At 37.5% G+C, this 21,268-nt stretch overlaps 1 protein-coding gene across 2 annotated transcripts in view; it reads right to left on the reverse strand.

Annotated features, from left to right (window-relative positions):
- Positions 1–3,658: 3,658 nt before the first annotated feature.
- The window catches only part of CWF19L2 (CWF19 like cell cycle control factor 2), a 71,150-nt gene continuing 53,540 nt past the window's right edge, over positions 3,659–21,268 (reverse strand). The window contains exons 12-17 of one of the 2 annotated variants that reach the window (XM_009643044.2): positions 14,884–15,096; positions 13,675–13,791; positions 9,737–9,892; positions 8,261–8,341; positions 5,279–5,380; positions 3,659–4,374 (exon numbers count right to left, since the gene is read on the reverse strand). In XM_009643044.2, the coding sequence (XP_009641339.1) occupies positions 4,234–4,374; positions 5,279–5,380; positions 8,261–8,341; positions 9,737–9,892; positions 13,675–13,791; positions 14,884–15,096 (810 nt within the window). In that variant the 3' untranslated portion in view covers positions 3,659–4,233. Of the gene's footprint in view, positions 4,375–5,278; positions 5,381–8,260; positions 9,042–9,736; positions 9,893–13,674; positions 13,792–14,883; positions 15,097–21,268 lie in introns of those variants that run through there. The other variant, XR_004842555.1, reaches the window with a different exon arrangement.

Raw genomic sequence — 21,268 nt, forward strand, 5'->3', positions numbered from 1 at the left:
ATGGCAGATAACTCTTTTCCAAAGATTTCCATGGGACAATCCTGGGATTGTATTATTAGCTGTAAAATCTGGGACCTGAGGAAAGCTTAAATGTTCTTTTAGAACCAGCTTCCAGTGGTTCTTAACTTGGGAGTAAAAATGACACTACCTTCCCTATAAAGGCTGCAGCAGCGTGACTTTCTTGCATGTTACCCTTCCTTCTCACTTTTAACGACATAAACAAATGCGACATCTAGAAAAGTAATGTTACCACACAGCTACATCAATACGCAGGTGAGAATGATGACTTTAGCAAGCTTGGATTTCTGAAGTCTGTTCCTTCATGCTGGATTAGGCTGCCGTGATTTGTAAGGGCTAAAAATGGCACTTTTAGCTAAGATAATAAGGATCTTGTTTCCAAAACAGCTACGCTTAAAGTAAGAGAACAGCAGCCCATGTCTCCACATGTTTTCATCCAGAAGTCCAGCTGGAATTAGAAAGAGAAAACATGCTTTAATGATAAAAATACAGATGCAAAAGACAGGAAATGCTGAAGAAATTTCTACCAAAGACAGAACCCTTAAGGGACCCATCAAAATGCTGCTTCTTTCATAGACTGCAAGAGATTTGTGATCTCTTGCCATGAGAGTTACTATTTAAACATGGTATTTTCCAGCCAGAACTTGTATGAAACTAAAAACAAGATGGTTGAACGCAATATGTAGAAACCCACTAAATCACATTTGATTAGGACTCTGGGAATATGGGAATAACTCATTCTTTGGATTCATGAACAAACTGGGGAAAAATCAGCCCAGATAGGCCTAAGATTGAATGGTGCTATACTGGTTTTCTAGCAAAGCAACAAAAATCCACATTGTTCTCTTTCAGGTATTTTAACAAAGCAACAATCCACCACTGTTAGGCCAAAACTGCACTAAATGCAGCATCTCACTGTCTCCAAAGGAAAACACAAAAGGAGAAGGGAAAAGCAAGTGGAATAAGGACATATATGAGAACTACCCATCTGGAAGAACACCAGTAACTAGCGGAAAGCCTTGCTTTCCATTTTAGCTGAGTTTACCTCAGTTTACATCAACCTCATTTTTCATTACCTCAGTTTACATAAACGGATGACTTCCAGCAATCACCTTGACATCAACCAACCACTGGTTATAGTTATAGATAATGATACCATTGCACTTCATTTTGTGTGCGGTTCAAATGGTGTGGTACAAATTCATGGTGTTTTTCTTCAATTTGAGCAAAAATAACCACCTCAAAATGTGGGTCCTTCATATGAAGACAACTGCCACCAGGCAGCTTTCTACAGCAACCGCAAGGGCCTGGGGAATGCCAGGTTGAACAGTACAGACTAAGAAAAAGCAAAGAAGAAAGTGAACATCTCAGGAGAGTCCATTTAGCTCATTTTCCCCAAGACAGACCCAGGCTTGGAATCTTCAAGGTATCAAGGCCTGTGGCAGATGATCTGCTTGACTGCGGCAGATCTGCATCCATCCCGGTTCTCTCTAGAGAACTTAGTGGCAAACATAATTGAATAAAAGGCTGGAGTCTGATTTCCTGTTCCAGGGTTTGATCAAGCAGCAGCAACGGTGCTGTGCTGGTGCAGCACACCTTCCTTGAAACCACCGAAAGACCTGGTTGCAATTTCTTCAGCATAGCAAGGAAATACAGAGAGGAGTACTCTGAATTGGATATTCTTCTGGATGAAGGAGGTCTATTTAAAATATTTTAATATTTATAAGAGTAAGGACTGACATCTAAGTGTACCATGCCTTCCACATAAGTGCCCTAACAAGCTGCGTTCACTCTCATGGCCTCATGAATATTTAGAGATACTTATGAAGAGGAACAGTTTAACCTGAAGATATGCATGTCTGGTCTGTGACCAATTACCAGATACTGTTCTCAGTGTATGTGTAAGCAGCCTCCCATTCTGAATATTTCTAATAGGGTAAGACGCATTTTCCTCTATCACTAGCTTGAGATTGTTACCCTTACTCCATTATTTCAGAGTCCTCTCTGGTCCAAAGAATTCAGTAGTTTTGCTGAAACCACAATAATAAAACGTGCACAGACCATGAGTCAGAGAGGAAGACTTTTCTATGTACAAGTTGGATATCCTTTGTGAAACACTGCACTTCCCTTGAGGAACACAAATTTTGAGCAAAGTGATATCATGCAGAAAAACTGCATCTCCAAGCACAGCACTGGGTAATGACTTTTCCATGGCCTTAAAAGACAAGTCACCTCTGCCACTTCCCAGCTAGCCTCCGGGCGGGCAGGTGAGACCAGAGGCAACATACGCTGTCAGAGAAAACAATTTTTAGTCATGCTTTACACCACCAAAGATTGCACTTTACCTAAACGTGCTTCAGCATTACTACATTCTAAGCAACGACTAGCAGCTACTACTTCCTGTCCTATTTGCTCTGTAATCTCCCAAACAGCTTAAGGAAGATCAAAACTTACTGGAGAGCAGTAGAACTGGCCCTTTTATCCATGGCTTTCTGGTGAGAAATAGTACAAATCAGACATTAAATCGCTAAAGTTATCATGACAGCTTATTTTTAAGTTCTTTCTCTTGCAGTGACACAAACTTACAAAGATCCCAGAGAAAATAATTCACAACACAGCAGATTTCTACTTCTACCAGACTTATCTGACAAAACAAAAAATAATAATAAAAAAATGTACTAGCTGTTTTGGAAAGTTGCAAAAGACCACCAAGGGACCAGAAATGAACACATATTCAACCCTGTCGTATTTAGTGATCCATTTCTTAATCTGAGTAGTTCACAAGAGGTAATGGCGCTGTACAGGGCAATGGTTCAGCAAGAAAAGAGTGAGGAGGACACTGGGACACTTGCACAATGCCTCAACCTCTGCTACGCTAAGGGCCTTCCACTTGCCCCTCTTGCCCCTCAGAGCCTTTCCCTGTAGCACTGCAGTCTTTTGTTTGCAAGTTTGCACCCTCTCCCGTATCCACTCGGAGGATGCCGGGGCAATGTTTTCACCCTTGTTCTTCTGTCCTTGTTCTGTTCTCCCAGCTCCACGCCCACATAGCCCGAGCCCGCTGTCAGGTTTCCCAAGCAAAGCGATTGACATCAATGCAAGAATCTCCCTTTTCTCCCCCCTCACCCTTTCCTACCCCCATTTTGTAACTTTTACACAAGAGAAAAATCAAAACCTAGTGAATAGCACTGTAGACAGTAGTCCTTTAAATAGCAGACAAAGCGTTTCCCAGCAACATCCATGCACAAAGCTGAACTATCAACGCCACGTGCAACTCTTGCCTCTGATCAGAGCGTGCTCCGATCAGCTCGAACAGCATCACAAGCAGGAACAACCAGCAGGGAGTTTCCTGATGAAAACGGTGCTGTTACTATCACAAAAGTACTATGGTGGACCGCCTGCCACACTAGAGAGGATGCCCAGGGGGGATCCCTGAGATGATTTTCTTCTTTTCTAGCCATTGGAGAGTGTTTGTCCTTAAGGTTCTTCACTGCTCCTCTTTCTTGTTTGGTTTTTATTGCCATCATAAGTAACTGTTACCATTAAGGCTGTTATTTGCCATCAGCTATGGACTGTCTCATCATACTTTGTGCAAAAGCTAAGCTTGAAAATATTACTTCATATTGAAAGAAAGTACAGAAAATGGCACTGATTCTTGTGCAGGGGGGCAGCAACATTTTTATCAATCACATCATATTTGAACATTTGTATTACTCCAATGACCTCAACTTAAAGAACACAAGGACTCAAAAATCAGAAAATAATTTTCTGTACAGCTTCCTTCTGCAATAATGTATTTGTATTAATCAAAACATTCTTAAAATTTACACCATTTTCTACAAAATTCACTGCAATAATAAAGCACTGGCTCTATGCTAAATACAATATAAAAAAAAAAATCAATTGCCTCAAAGATTATAAAAACTCCAAAAGCAGAAGTTACATTTTGAAGAATTCCAATAGCCACATGGATATTATTCTTTTGGCTCAGCTAAAAAAATGAAAAACTAAAACCACTGTACACTTGTGGTTTGTCAGGCTTGCAGGTTGATGTGATCCACACAGTGTTTAAACCAGAAACAGGTAGTCAGCAATTAAACAATATCCTTGGTTTTAAAATATATTAGCAATACATAACACACTGGTGTTATTCTTAACATATGAAATATCCTTTAATAAAATTTATGTCTTATATAGTCCTGGACTGCAGGGATGTACTCATTCTTTCGTTTTGGTAAAGTCATATGGTTTCCACCACTGTGCAAACTGCAACACCTTCTTCCTCTGATCCTCAAAATTCTGTCTGATTCCTTTTCTCCAGAGCCGCGGTTCCAAGTCCAGCATGCCACCAATGATTTCCTTTGCAAGTAGAACAAAGACAGATGATTATGAATGCAAAATTACTGTATTACTTAACACTATTTTACCATAGAATATAGAAATATATATTTTCAAATGATGAGATTATTTGTCACTGTTTTCTTCAAGTGCTAGTTATTAAAACTGGAAATTCTGAAAAACATACCAATTAAAAAACTAGAACTGCAGTTGTTAGATGGTTGCCTCAGCAAAATTCTTTTAAGTACAGCATAGTAATGCACTGCATAAATATCCTAACATACTAGTATGTTTGTGACCAAAAAGAGAAAAGTTCAGAAAAAAAGAAAGCTGCCCACTTTGCTCTTAACTCTTCTTGAAATAAATCATATTTTTCCTCAGTCATTCTTAATGTTTTTGCAATATTGACTCTTTCAGTAACTGACTGCTGTGATGTAATAAAGGAAGGAAGATTTTATTGCAGCTCTTCCTGTATACGCTATACTCTATACGACATGGAGTAATGTAACCACGCATGTATTATACTAGGAGTTGTCTGTGAGTTTGTATGTGTATGCACCCTAATTTATACAGGCAGAAGCCAGTGCACCCATATGACAATACTATGGTCATGAAAAAAACTTTTTTTTTTTCTTCTTAAATAGATGCAAATATTTTCCATCTATTAGACTACATGTCAAATATCTAGAGTTCCTATCAATTAAGAAGAAACATGGATCTAGAATCACATTCTGAGTATCAGCCAGTGAAGAAATCAATTATTCCTTTATTTAACAAGCTAAGTTATAACAACTCGCCAAGAAAAGCCAGCTAATAAATTGGGATAAGGTACATCAAAGTGACTGTTCTGGAAGCATCTGTTTTAATTACTTAAATTTTACAAAATAGAGTATAATTGGTAAATTGATCTTTTACACAACAATACCTTTCCAAAGTAATGAGGGAACTTGTGTTGATCTTCAATGACATGAGCAAATCCTCCTTGAAGGCCAAAGTCCACAGAAAAGTATGGTAATCCTTTAGGAACCTATACACACAAATCCACATTTTTAGATGTTTAACAGACTGCAGGCATTCAGTTAAGCTCCCTGCAACTTAATGAATTTGAAAGCGGTTTTACAGTTGATAGTATAACGTTTTATTTTAAACCACTCCTCAAACATATGTCTTGTATAAACTTGCAACAGAGAGACAGTAAAACAAACAGGCCAGGGGAAAGAACACCACACAACAACTAGATAAAAAGACACTGGAAACTGAAAATATGATTGCTGGGTGGCAGAATCTCCAGATGACACCCCTGCAGCACCGGGTGAGAGATGGGGAGGGACCAGGCAGCAGCACGCACACTGAGCAAACGCCTTCCTGACTCCACGCCTCTGAATTACATGGGTTAGGTAGAAATTTGAAGACAACCACCACCAAGTTGCATCTATTTAAGGTAAGGTATTGTGTGATAACAGGAAATATTTACCCAGATGAAACTTTGACCCTCAGGGGGGAGGGGAAACACCTCTATGAAGAATACACTACCAGAAAACCCTACTACATGACCGGAAGCTATCGTTAACTTGCCAAATTGGATAATTTAATAATTCAACCTACAAGAGAGATGCTGGTTATCCTGCCTCAAGGAAAGACCCTTCAGTCTGACAGAATGAGGGGTGGATTCATTTATTGCTACAGTATTGCACGTAATTTCTGCTGTTACACCACAACAAGTTATTTTCCACTCTTTTAATTGATGAGGACGTTCATGTACAGATAAGATTTACAAAACCTCAAATTCATAAGCATTTCCTCTGCTACAGTCCAAATAACCACACAATTTTCAGAAGGCATGTTCCATATATTCCTTGAAAATTCACTCCAATAATAATTAAGATTTAATAAAAAGGGGCAATGTAGCCTAACAAGAAACATAAAATATTTTAAATGAACTAAAAACAAATCATTAAATAAGGAAAAAATGGGTCTGTGGATGACACCTTAAGGAAAATGTCAGCTCTATCTTATTTGTGTCTATCAATGTATGGGACTGGGATGGAGTTCATTTTCATCACAGCAGCCCGTATGGTGCTGAGTTTTGGACCGCTGACTAAACCCTTGTTGGTAAATGCCAGTGTTTTGGCTGTTGCTGAACACTGCTTGCTGCCGGGTCAGCTCTCCTGGCTGTGTCCACTCCCAGCCCATTGCCCACCCCCAGCTCCCTTGCTGCGGGGAGCAGAAGGAGAAGCAGAGAAGGCCTTGATGCTATGCAAGGGCTGAATGCTCAGGCTCAGCCTCTGGACACCGTTACCCCAATTTCTGCACACAATCCCCCCGTTAGATGATGCTGCAGCCATGTCTGACCCCCCTTCCAGGCACCACCATTTCCTAATACAACTCTCCAACTTCCCAAATTTCAGCTCGGTCTCTAAACTATACTCTCATATCTTCCTGAAAGCTACAGGCATTTCTTTTACCCTAAAAAAAAAATTAAAATCACACAACTGTACATCAATTTACACTCAGATGCATTTTACTAATTCAAAGAAATGTTGTGACTTAATCTGAAAACTGGCCTGCCTTCAGATGGGTATATAATAGTCACAGAAACATAAGGCTAAGAAGATTCTTAAAGAAATCAAATGTCCTGATGCCCTACCACGTGTGAAGAAAATTATACTTCATTTATTTGTGACAGATACTGCCTTTCCCTGTTCTGAAACACTAATGAGTGAAGATATCCAGAACATACCTATTTTGTTGTCTGTTTACATCCACGTTAAGTTTAAAGTCTTCCCTAAGTCCTTGCTACAACTCTACTGAATTCCTTCTTGTCTGCACCCAGTAGTGCTAGTGAACAACTAAGCACTAGCTTCTTTAAAACAACATCCTATATACAAAAATCTACCGCCACATCCGATTTCAGTCTTTTCTTTCCCAGACTGCACAACCCCTAAACCAGTTTCTTAGTTAAGTTTTCCAACCAATGCTCTCCTCTTCTGTAACTGTTTTAAAATGCTGTGCCCAAAACCAGACCCAAATTTTCCAGGTGAAACCTCACCAGTTTGAATAAGATGGTCCATAACTGACTCCCATTGCATTTATCTGACATTTCAGCTTCTGCGGCAGAATAAAGTTTAACTTTTTGCTACATTTGCTACCACTGTTGTTTTAGTTCAAGAGTCATCACAATATACAAAACCTCTCCTACTATACAGCCACCCAATCCCTTACTCTTCTGTATTTAATTTCTCTCTCTTTGTCATATCAGGCTTCATGCCTCATTATTAAAACCCTTAAAAACCTCTTTCTCCTAAACTAGGACTTTTTTTAGTGCAAAGGTGCTGTATTTACTAAAAGACACTTTCAGAAATTACGTATTATTACTACATAGAAGTAAACTACTCGTGGTGAAGTCTATATACCACACATCTTTCACCTTAACACTAAAAAGATGGAAAAAATCTTCGAACTTAACAGTTTCAGCATCATTCCTTTAAGATTTGCATATACAAAGATGTTTCAGTTTAGTATCCAGGAGACAGATAGAGTACTGTTCCCTTGTTTTAGAAAAAAAGACTTACAATGCTATTTATATTTTCACTTCATAAACTTAGCAACACGAAAGGCTGTTCTAGGTCAGTGAAAAAGACACATGATGTTTTTTCCAGGAAAGTAATTTGCAAATCTTTGATCTACCTTAATTCTTAAAGTTAATCAAGAAAATTATGCTGGTACATGTCCTCAAAGTGCCAGCTTTGTTCTCAACCAATGCTTGCAGCTCAGTCCACCTACTGTTGAAATAAATTCCACTAATCTAATTGTGGTCCCTTTCTTCTCTCTTTGAAACAGTTAATAGCAAAAAAAGATTAGGAGAATTTGCTGAGAAATTCAGTGTTCAATACATTTCATTACTTACAGATTTCCGAATATCTTTTGAAGAAAGATCAATTAACTTCTTGTTCACAGACCACTCTTCATCAGACTCCATTATAGCTTTCTGTAAAATCATTTTATGCAAATGTGAAAATAGTCCTTCATACAGCAAGCAAAGAACTAACTTTTCAATGTCGTGAAGTACATTGCACTGCAAGTACTAATTATTTCTTAACAAAGTAACTTTATTTTTGGCAACCTTTCTGATTTTCAGAACTTATATACTTTATAAAGGAATCGTACAATATCCTCAAACTCACTTAATTCTATTACTCTTTTTTTTTTTTTAATATAATTTAACTTTTGCCTGACACAAATTACCTCTAACAAGTCTCAACTAAAAGGTCACATTCTTTTCTTACTAAGCTCGTACAAAACCTCTGATGGATTCATTACAGTATATTAGCTTTTTTCTTTTTTTCTTTTTTAAACACTTAGAGAAGAATCCAGCTTAAAAGGCTGATTGCACTTAAAACTCTTTAAAGCTGCCTCTGTATCCTCCACAGTATGGAAGTGAGTATAGTGTAGTACAGTGTAGGTAAGTTTTAAATGTCACTTGCTATGTATTTTAATGGTGGAAACTTCTGAAAGAAAGTTTTATGCACATGATATTGCACTCGATCTTGTACTTTGTCTTTCCTCCAGCATTCAGACAAAACACAAGTTTTACCAGCACTTGAAGCACAGCAATGAAATCAGCGAGGTGGAGAGTTTCAAACATGGTAGAAGCTACTGCATTGCTGTTCATCCAACTGACTGCTCCACTTCAAAGACCAATTACATTATTTGTTTCCGGAAAACAAAAACAATATTTCAAAGAACAAATAAAATAATTTACTTATAAAAGGTAAATCATGATCCAGTTGCTGAAAACCAAAAGACATCCATTCCAGGCAGAAGGTTCAATGAGCCTTTCCTTACAGGGTTAGTGGAAAGAGACCAGAAAAGCTATAGAAGAAATATCTATCATGCTGTCTAATGTTTATCAGAGACCTAAGACACATGTAGAATTTGGGTCTACTGAAATTAAATGGGGATAAATCATTATATATAGCTATTTCTTAGAACAGTTGACATTATTTTCTCATTTTATGCTTGCCAAGGTACACATATGGGGTTTTAAGTTTACAGTACAGGACTTGAATGAGAAGTATTGCAATCCTTAGAGAATTTCAAGAAACTACAATTCTCTCATCAACTTCCAGCATTTGTCAGTGCAGTCAAACTTGAGGCAAATGCACAGGGACATACAGCCCTTCCACTGACTACCTGAAAAACAGAATTACCTCACAGGGCTTGTTTTAAGATCAAGGAATAGGATCAAAGAATGGATCAAGAAGTCGGATCAAAGAATCCATCTTTTCAAAAATAGTACTTGAATATCAAGAAAAGTTTTCCAGAAATAGATGAATTATGATAAATACATTCAAATTACCTAAGAAAAAACATTTTTGCGTACCTTAAAGTAGATCGGAGCCACATCTCCTACTTCTTTTGGAAGAGGAATGCATTCGTATACCATATGATACCGTTTCTTCACACTCATATTTGTTTCTAGGAACACACAGTCTAAGTCTTTAGCTTCAAACATTTTCACCAACGTATTTCTGAACATCTGTTTAAAGAAAAAAAAAAAAAGTGTAATTTGAGTTAGCTTTTCAAAGTTTTAATTTCTAATATTTTATATTAGTTCATTAACATATATTCATAATAAACTCATAATGAAATGGATGAAAGCAGCAATCATACTAGGAAAACTCGGTATTATTCAACAATTTAACATGATCTGTATTTTCTAAGTTACAAAGATAGGAAGTCTAGAAAACAATTATGAAATACATGTTTTAGTTAACACTACAAACTCAGTTTTAATAAATAGCACATATTTTTACAGTTGAAATTAAAACTATGTTGACCTTCATAACTGTGATGCTCCGTAAAACAATATGGCTTTAACAGCAGATCCCAAGCTTACAATTTCTAAGTTAATGTCTTGGCTTGTATTGACTCTAGATACCATTATCCTTCCATATTCGTTCCAATTACACAGTTTGGTTTTTTTTTAAAATGACATTTCTGCTAGGCATACTTGACCTTTGAGGAAAATATTAACACTGCCTCCGAAGAAAGTCATGGCTATAAACACTATCTTTACTGTATGGAAGCTAACCATAACTAATAGAATATTAACCATAATAAATGCAATGCTGTAATACACCTGGCCTCAATGTTACCAGTTCCCTTCAGAGATTAGGTGCTGCACCTACTCAAAGTGTATTTCAATTTCTTATTCTCCCAGCTCCTATGTCGGGGCCCTGCCATTATTATCTGGTTGGGTACCACAGGAGTGTGTGTTGTCAGTGAGGTGACTTCCCCCACCTGCCTTGCCCGCCACCTTCCACCCATCCCTGCCTTGCCTTCCCTGCGGAGCCGCCTGCTCTTGCTGCTCCCTGACTCTTGGCAGTTGGTATTTGTATCCAAGATATGCAAGAGCATCATTCAGACTCATTTTCAAATGCACAAAAGATCTGACTTTGTGACAGGCTGAATGTTTCCAAACGTGTCTCAAGATCTTGAAAACGGCTTTTTTAAAATTAAGACCTTTGTATTATAAATGCCTTCTACACTATTTCCACAGCGTAAGCCAAGAAATAACTGAAAGTGTACGACTCTCATAGACCACGGGTACCATAGCTCTACAACTCACATAACTCATAGGTTGTCCTTTTTGCACTGATTTTTCAATTAATAATGCTTAGAAGTACAAACGACACTATTAAAAGGCTAATCCTATCTAAAGGTTTACGTTTTCCTATCAACATAAATGGAGAGTTGATCAAACCATAAGCGACTACACATATTCATAAACATCAGCAAGTACTCAAGTAAAACAGATGGAAAACAAATCACTATGAGGTTTTCAATGCAACAGATACAGAAATTGAGCTCTCTTCTCCCCACCCCTTTGTCACCTTGCACAGTATGAATTGAACTACAAGTCTAAGAAAATTGGCCAAATATATATCTTAACCAAGTATTTAAGCTCTCCAAAGCAGGCCTGTGTGCCCTGAATTTTTCCTCACAAATAAGTTGTTCCATGCTGTGACAAGAAACGCTACCACCACCCCCTAACACAACCAGTGAAACACGGCTAGATGATGTTGCCCAGTGACTGGATCACTGTACCATGACTGAAACGAGACTTCACTGCGCAGAGCGACAGACACCTCTGAATTCATAGTTTGTCACCTTCTCCCCTTCACCCCGTCCCCCAGACCTCTACTTCTGAAATACACCAAAAGCAAGCAACTGTGGTGAGATAAGAGAAACATTAAACTAAAGGTTGGGAAGGACTGTTACTTACAGTTGCCACCCTGCAATATCAACAGAAATACAAATCTACTGAAAAGCCTAGAATATCTGCAGATGTTAGTTAACATTTCCCAGACTGCAATTTCTTGGTTTTAAATACACTGCATTTTTCCTCCAAACTCTGAGTGGGCCAAAACACCAAGGACAATTAGCACTGGAAAGTACAAAACCGTTCATAAGAGCAAATAATAGGGCTTGGCTTATGATCGGATGCACACGACATTGATACCTGTAATAGTCCATGCAATACAGAACATGTAAAGATTTATATCTTTTCATATTAAGAAAGTTACATGTGTATTTACAAGTATATATATGCAAGTGAGCGTATTAGTCTAAAACACACAATATGTTAAATTCAAGTGCCTGAAGGCATACAGTATAAAAGAACCCTTCTTGCTTTATTCCAACATATCTTAAAAAAAAAAAAATAGCCCAGCAAAACCAGTTAGCTAAAACATGTGCTTAATACAACATTTTATGAATATCTAAAGTGGGATAATTCCCCCCCTCTTCAACAGGGATATATAATATGGCTCTGGCATCAGAAGGTTAGTTTACTCACTGAATATATGTATGCTTATACTCCTGCTAAAGCCTTCCAGACTCTTCCTACTGAATTACACAGAAGATGAAAAAAAGTAATCTGTGTCCATCACCTCCCAAAGTACTTTGTCACAAGGAAATGTTTAAAGTGGCTATGAATGTATTCACAGGGTCAGTGGATAATGGTTTTACCAACCAGCTGATTTTTTCTAGCAAGGAAAAGATTGGCATTGCATTTGCTATTTTTCTTCTTATACAAATGTGGAAGAATTATCATTTATTTAGTTAAAAGAGGTTAGGATAAATAGAAGATATAGAATAAACATATTTATCACCTTTCCCCATGCTCTGTTGTTCCTCCTGATCCCTACTTGTTGCACTTACTAGCTTCTTATCGAAATTACTTAAGCATTTCTGTCACATAGAAAAGAAGTTTCACTTCCTGCTTGGGAGGAGCATAATTTACTAGGAAACACTGTACAAAAATTACATCAGCCATGAGAATCAATGTGGGGAGCAAATTTACAAAGTCAGAGAATCCATCTGCCAGGCCTGAAGCAAAATCAATGTTACTTAAACCATTTCAAACTCAGGAATTAACCTACTTTTAAATCTAAGCAACTGCAAGCAACAAAGCCGTTCTCCAGTCTGAAACAGTATCCAATGTTTTGATATAAGAATTGTTTAAGAGATATAAAGTTGTTTTCCCCTGATGGCCGGGGAGGATGGGACATGGAACCACATGGACAGGACCAATCATTGTCAATCTCTTAGGCAGAACCTTGTTACATTCCTCCCTTGATTTTCCTTTTCCAAAGAAAACAGAACTCAAAACCTTCAAAATGTCTTAATAAAGGAGTTGGAAAGCATGACCCATCATGCTTGGCACTTTATTCTAATAGTTCTTTTTAAAAAAGTAGGAAATTAGAATCTAACAGAGACATCACTGATTTGAAGAAAAATGAGATAGTTCTTTCTCAGTTGACATCCACCCAAACATCAGATTAGCTTAAAAACCCTGAAGATATATGAACAACATAACTTGTGTTTCATTATAAGTGATCTTTCTGCCCTGACAATACTTTTCTTCTCCTTGGCACTTCCAAGGAAATCCAATCTGCCAAGGCAGTTATTCCACCTTCTGCAAGGGATCAGCTGTACCTACGTTGCCCCTGAGAGATGGCACTCTAACCTGGTTTCAAAGACCTCCAACAACAGAGGTTCCACAGCATTCCAGGCAACTTTTTCTAGTGCTTATGAATGAGAACTTTTTGTCAGTGTTTCCCCTGCATCTCCCTTTTTCAGTTTTTGACCACTAATTTTCATCCATAATGTGTGAATGTTCTGCCCCTTAGTGGAATCAGAAAAGAGCTGTCAGGCTGGAAATTATGAAAATGGGTACTCATGACAAGTATATTACTGTGCAAAACAACATTATTTTACAAAAGTGTTAGAACATGAGACAGTTTCTCAGCTGACCTGGATTTCTTCCCAGATATCTTCATCCAAAAGAGTGGCTGCAGTGTGGTGTTGCAGAGGGGCTATCAGGCAGTGACCTTCAGTAAGGGACTGGTTGCTTGGTAGAGACAAGTATACCTATAAAAAGCAAACAAAAAACAAAGTGCCCATTTTTCCAGCGTTAAAAATCTTCCCGTTGCTAAGGCTAAGAAATACATCATTTGCTAAAATTCAAACCAATAGAAGCCATTACCTTCTAACTACAGCAAAGTATTAGTAACTTTAGCGTTTTTAAAAAGGTCCCATTATCTATCAGTAGTTCCAGTGAACCAGTAGTATCCAGACAGCAGCTCCACCACCAAGACACCAATACCAGCCTTATAAACCAACTGGTATCCTAACTATTATGAAATCCCACTGTTTTGTCCATTACAATACATTTTTATATAGACATAGATATCTGTATGCATTTTAATAAGATATTATATATATAAATGCATACAGACATAGATACATCTCTGTATATATATCTATTAGATATATAAACACATATATATACAAAGATATATATATACACACAGATAGATACCTGTATGCATTTATATATATAATCTATCTATATAAAAAAATAAGTGCAATGTACCATAATACATAGCTAGCTATGCATTTAATCCCTCGGCCTATAAAAGTTTCAAATAAAATTAAAAACATCAATAATAAATGAAACCTTTGGAAATCCAAATATTTATGCAACTTTTAAAAGCATTAACAGAAACAAGAAGGTTCCCCATATCAAACTTCTATTTCAAAAGATTTTAGGATTAACAATGGAATTGTTCACTTCATTTTCTTTGATATCATTGAGATACAATTCTTCACCAGTTCAAATTTACCTCCAGTGCAGTGTGATTTAGTCTTCCACAAATCCACCTACAGTCTAATCTCTGCGCTCAGATCTTTCATTATTGCTCCTGTCTTCCACAAATCCACAAATCTGAAGTTCTGATATCAAGGATTAGCTTTATAATTCATGACAGATTTCTATCTTTTTCTCCCTCACCATTGAGGAATTCGTGAAATCAATTGGAAGGGCAAGGAAAATAAGATGCAGAATAATAAGTCATTTCATAGAAGCAATTTTGTTCTTAATCTTAGGCACTTGAACATTAACACTGCATTCCTTTATTTCTTTTTTATTTTTACATTTGTGTTAAATTGCTGTTTTCTTACCTTGGTGCCAATTGCAATAATAAGATGTTTAGAAAGTTCACTGCTATCAAAGCAGTATGGGCACTTTTCCATGCGTGCAGCAAGCTGCTGGTGCTCATGTATTGCTTTTCTTCTTTGTATTTCTTCCTCTTCCCCGCTGCGTGCTCTTTTGGCTGCTTTAGAAACAAACATGTCATCCAGAGTGTAGTAGTCTCTGTCAGTTTTTTCCATGAGCTGAAAAGATATACAGAAAAATTGCATGTATATATAAATTAGCAAGAAAAATTACTTATCTCCTTCTAGTACCCTTTTTTGAGAAAAGCATAAAGTACGTAAGCAGTAGCATTGCTTCCTTCCATATGGCATCTGTAGCACGTGCAATCATTGGGTACATCTCCTGAGAGCAGTCATACACAATCTTAGAAAGCATAGGTATTAAAATATAGGTGCGTGACAGTGGTGAGAAGAGTATATTACTGTATTCCATCTCAAGTTAAGGGCTAGGTATTTCAATATTATCTTGACATAACTTCAGCTTTAAATAGATGCACAATTTTTTTAAATCATATATTATTATATATTTTACTTCAGTCTTCCCCCTCTTCCTCTCCTATTATGACTATCACTATCCATTAAATCATCTATTGTGAAATAACTAGACCATGACTCTGCACCTCATATTCATATTCTGTGAAAACATGCCAACAGTTATGCTTACCAAGTGAACAGTACTAAGGCATTTTGTGAAGAAAACACTTTGTCTTCAATATTTAGTCTTTCTTGAGTGCACCTGTTGCTAGATATGGATAAAGAACTCAAGTAGCACATTACCAGAAACAAGGCTGAATGATCCACAGGTTTTTTGTTTGCTCATTAATTGCTACATTTTAGTTACATGTGCCACATTTAAAAGGGAACTCCAAAAATACTAGATTTTTTATGAAGACATGCTTGAGGATTAGTGGTATCTTATAGGATCTTAATAGTGGAAACCCACACAAACTGGATACATCTCATCTAGATGATATTTGGGAGGGACAGAGTCTGTAGATAGGGACTGGAGGAACTGAAGGCGACACAAGGTGACAGAGGACATGGTAAGAAGGTGGGCTTATGGCAATAGCAGCAAGAGACAGTGAATGGAAAGGAAAGCAAGAAAAGTATGGGGGGGTCATGGGACTCAAAGCCAAATGGCAGTGGATTTCACCAAGCTTCATAACTCACAGAACACATATATAAATATATTATATATAATTAAGCTTTACCAATCTTTTTTATTTTGATGACAAACATATCCCATGGCATCTTGACTTTTTAAAGGATTTAGGAAAGTATTTCTCCACTTTCTGCTTTGGCTGCTCTACATGACTTTAAAATTGTATGCCATTAATACTCTAAACAGTCAACACAGATAGCTAAAGCAAATGTAAAAAGCATTCAAAAGAACTTTTTCAAGTTTTTCCTCTTTAAATGAAGTCCCAGTGCTGCAATACTTCTATGCTATACTTGACTGTAATTTTACCTTGAATAGTTCCAGTAATCTCCTTATCAAAATGACAGGGAGAAAAAAAAAAAACAGTATGCTACACAGATTTCTTTTATATTGGAGGTGCTGGTCCTTCAGAGTCTTGGCAGATTTGTTTCAGTTGTTTTGCTCCAAGAATTGCTAAGGAAATGGCAGAAGTATCTTCACAACAAGTCCTAATCTGTTTTAGGATACTGACTGGGGTAGCCCTAGCAAAGGACTGTTATAGCGGAAGGCATTTTAAAGACATACTCTCATAATTGAAACAGAGTCTCCAAATAAAATAAAATCTTCCAAATATCCCAGGTGTAGTTTGTGTATATAATGTGATATGAAAAGAAATTAAGACTTTATTTTGTAGCGTATATAAGTAACTTTCCCCCCCAAAACACAGACAACAGCCCATGCTTTTCCTGAACACTGCAATTCTCTAACATAGCTTAATTTGGTATATGCTCAGTACCAAACCAAATACTAAGCCTCCTTAGTATTACTTTATTTAGCTATAATACATTTAGCTGCTTATGTGCATTTCCTACTGGAAGCCACTGCAGACTAAAATCAACAGTTCAATACTTCAACTCCGTTCTTGTTCTGGTTTATTACAATGCTGTAATCTATATTCAACATAAACAGGAGACCCCCGAGCTGTAGAAAACAGTATTTAGTGGTTTGGGTGGTAAAAATCAAGTCTCTGTTCTTCTGTCATATAAGCATAAGAGGGTAAAACTGGAGCTTCAGTAGAAGAAACACCAATAAGCACTACCTACAGAATGGCACCATTTTGCTATTACCAGAAATAAAGGTTTACTTTTTTTTTTAAATAAAAAAAATCTGCCATGAGAATGCAAATACACATGAAACAAGACAGCTGGTAGACTACAAAAAAAAGGAAGAATGGAAATCAAACCACCTTGGATATCAGGAGTATCACATGCAGCACAGAATACCATTACTGTTTTGCTTTGCTTGCACTTAGTAGTAGTCAGGGAAATTCCTGGTTGCATGACCTCTTTTAAATAGTAGTACTTTTCAAAACACCTTAAAAATACTCTCCAGGTCTGCTTCTGCAAGTCCCTTATGTCACAGGAACACAAGTCAAGAATTCTGTCTAGTGATGAAATACATATTCACCTTATTAAACAGGCTGGATGATGTCTGTCTTCAACAGTGGATCAAGTGCTATATACAGTAAGACACCTGGGACCCAAAAGAGAATGCTTACCTAAAAAGCAGTAAACTTTAAAAAAGTAAGTGCTGTTGAAAGACCCAGATTTGGTTTCTCATGGTACAGTCATGAGCAACAGAAGATCACTACATTTCAAATGGTAATTCAGTAAGACCAAAAAGAAATTATATTGCTGTTCTTCAGGAATTGTACCTTTCTGCATCATGTTCAACACAGTATGAAAGAATATCTCTAACATTCAATGACCCAAACCTAAGAGTAGGTCTGAAGCAATATAAAGTCCCATATATGACCTTGAGTGTAATCACTAAAAACAAGCACAATTCAGGAGACTTAAAAAAAACAAGCCACAAATGCAACAAAAAAAAAGGAAAATGAAAAAAACAAACCAACCAATCACCCAGCCATTGGCAAAAGTTGGAGTCACACAAAAGAATGACGAGAAAGATTTCCCAGTTGCAGCAGAGAGTTCTCCTAGTGCTTCCTGGGAATCCAACAGTAGTATTTCAGAATTCAAACTTAAGAGTCCTCAAAGCAAAGGGAAACTGGAAAAGATTAAAGAATACCTCCACTTCTAACATTACTAGACAGCCTACATACATAAGTGGATTCACATGCATACATCAGTAGCTCAATGTAAGCTCCTAGTGCAGCCTGGATCCCACACAAAGTCTGTGCATCAGACTAGAGTAAGTCAGTGCAGAGTCTTAAACAAAATTTTATATTTTTCCTGAAAATAAAAAGATGTGTAGAAGAATTCTTCATACAGCTAGAGGCCACGGGAGCCAGACAACATTGCACTTCTGTTGGTCAACAGAATTAGACGAAGAGTATTGGGGAAGGAAGTAAAATAAACATAAGATCACTTTGCAGAAGCAAAGGAACAAGAAAAGGTAGGTAGCAATGCAGCATTTGGGGAGAAAAGCCCTAGTAAAGGGATATTTAGAGAAGGAGGATTCACAGATCAGGTTCAGATAGACTCTAGCACAGAGTCTACCAGCAACAAAATTATAGATCCCATTGCAATACTAACAACAGAAGATAATAAGGAATGCAAGGCAGTTCAAGAAACCAACACCCCAGCTTCAAAGGCATTTAATAAGTGCCTGAAATAAGCAGGGTCTCAGAAAAAAGTTATTTTAAACATTTCAACCTGCTTGTGTAATAAATTCATGTCCAATTGGATGCTCTTCAAGCACTATACCCTTCCTTGCTGAAGAAAAACAAACAAGAACAAAGTGGAAAAATGAGGGATTATTTCTTTCCCCCTTTTCACATCTCTAAGAAGAAGTTTATGAGACCTTTATCCAAGTCATAAATCGAATGAACGTACAGTGCCATTATATTGCAGTTTTGAGACAAAGACACTAAGTTACAGACGGTCACCCTATCCCCGAATCTTCGTTTCTTGCTGTGTTTTATCACATCCTTTAGATGACTTTAAAAGAGTGTTAAAACGGGATATATTTTCACCTCTAAAAACAACAGTCATGAAAGGAATCAGAATTTCTTTGCAACTGCCGTATTACCACAGTGTCCTTCCAACACACCTCAAAACACTTCAGGAAGTACAGACACCTAAAAGTAGGCAAAAATATCATCCAGCAAGAATTTTTAAGGGCATAATTCCTTAAATATGATTATCCCTCGAATCCTACAAATGTCAAACATCAATGTGTCAGAACTGAAATAAAATAAAATGTAGCTGCTACCATGGCAGACTAGAGAGTACTCTTCAACTGCTATTCTGGATACTGGCTTTTTCGAAAAGTTATTTGGGAAGAAAATGAAAATTCTCTTTCAAAAATTTTATACTCTTACTTTTACAATAGCGTACCCCGTGTCTTCTGCCAATTGCATTATTTGGCTATAAAAGAATTCCTCCAAACAAGTTAAAGATGAATTGAAAGAACAAGAAGAGAGTGTTCTCCAAAATGCCAGATGGAAAGCAAGTAATCATTTAAAAACTGGTTTCTTTCACACTTATCTTCCTCCATATAAAAGACAGAGCTAGTACAAATCCAAAGGAGGAACTATGCTGATGTGTTATATTCACTGGAAAGCTGCTGTTCTGCATCAGCTGAAGCATCACACCTGTTAAAGTCAATGCATTCTGGAAGTTGGGTATTTAGTTCCCTCTCCCCACGGGATGCTGTGCTCACTGTATTTCAGGTGCTGCACAGAGATCTGAAAGAAGCAGGTAGTCACTTTTATATATCAGTTTCAAGTTGGGATGTCCTAAAAAAACACCACTGAACTGCCTAAAGTTAACATAAGAAATTCAAACATCTATAAAGACAATGCACCTGAAATCCTTGTTTCTACCAGACACTGGCCAAAACCAAGAGCTAACCTAAACTGATGTTCTCGTAAGACAGATCATTTCCACAGTCCCTTGTCTTCTCTTTCCCATTTCACTTTTTTTGTTCTGGGCTCATCTGCCACATTCTCCCTTCATACCTGCCCTCTATTTCCCAACTTTTCCTTCTCTTTTGGCAAGCACCGGTTAACCAGTGAATACACAGGTGGCTTTAGGACTCTTAGCACCAGGCAAAATGGCACAGCCTCATGGTGTAATTGTCCAACTGTGAAATTTCTACCATCCGTCTGACAGGGGATCAGTTTTCCACAACCAGGACACAGTTTCGGTCTAACCAGCAGGGATGGCATCACCGTTTTGCTTGCCCTGGCCAAGAAAGGCCTGTGATACACAAACGTTTAAACAGCAGCCAGGGAAGGCATCCAAACTTCTTTCAGGAGCAGATAAAAATCATCCTTAGGACTCTCAATGGGACAGATCTAATGTGCGCAAATGTGGCTAAAACCCAAAACAAGGGGAGAGATCGCTAACCATTCAGCAGAGGAATTCAGAACGAGATCAGCATCTGGCTACGCATACATTAGAATGATTTGAGAAAGGGGAAAATGACAATGTTTTATTTGCTGATGAAGTCATTAATGTTATAATTAGCATGAATAATATGAATATACAACATGAATAATTTCATTATATAACATTTTTTTAATAAAATAATTGATTTTTTTTTCTTTTTTTTAATGCTACTGAAGCCACAAGGCACCTTGGCATGGGGCTACCTCCAAAAGTAACTCTTGTAGATCTGTGTCAGGTACACTCCAGGGTCAGCCTCATTTTTCTGCCAAGCGTTCAGATTGATAGAACTGTATCTCATAGCTTAATTTTAAACTGACTCTGTTTTCTTATTGTTACAGTAAACCCCCTGCAGCCGTACACACTGCTGGCTGCCTACACACTCCATCTGAAGTGTGCTGCACGTTGCCTCTCCTCTCTCTCCCTCTGCTGCCGTCACTTGATCTTTGCGTGCACCCTTGGGAAAGAGCCCTATGCAAGAATTTAATATCCTTGTGGTACTGAAAGGAAACCTCGAGAGGCAGAACTCCTAATCATCAGGGATTATTCCTATATAATACCCTGAATGCACTTTTCCTCTCTTCAAATTCCTCTGAAATTTGGGGATGAAACAGGAAATTCCATTAAGCACAATTAGGACAGTAACAAAATACACCTGCATCTTTCCACTGGGGGTTATTTTCAGCTTTTTTGTACACATACTTTTCTGCTTATTTTCTTGTTCTATTTTGTATGCAACTACTGAACTTCTGCTTTTCCTGTTTTCTTGCTAATGTAATCGTAGTTAAAGTTATTTCCATAT

This window comes from Egretta garzetta, unplaced genomic scaffold (assembly GCF_000687185.1).
Source record: "Egretta garzetta isolate BGI_Z169 unplaced genomic scaffold, ASM68718v1 scaffold217, whole genome shotgun sequence".
In the NCBI taxonomy this organism is placed as follows: Eukaryota; Metazoa; Chordata; class Aves; order Pelecaniformes; family Ardeidae; genus Egretta; species Egretta garzetta.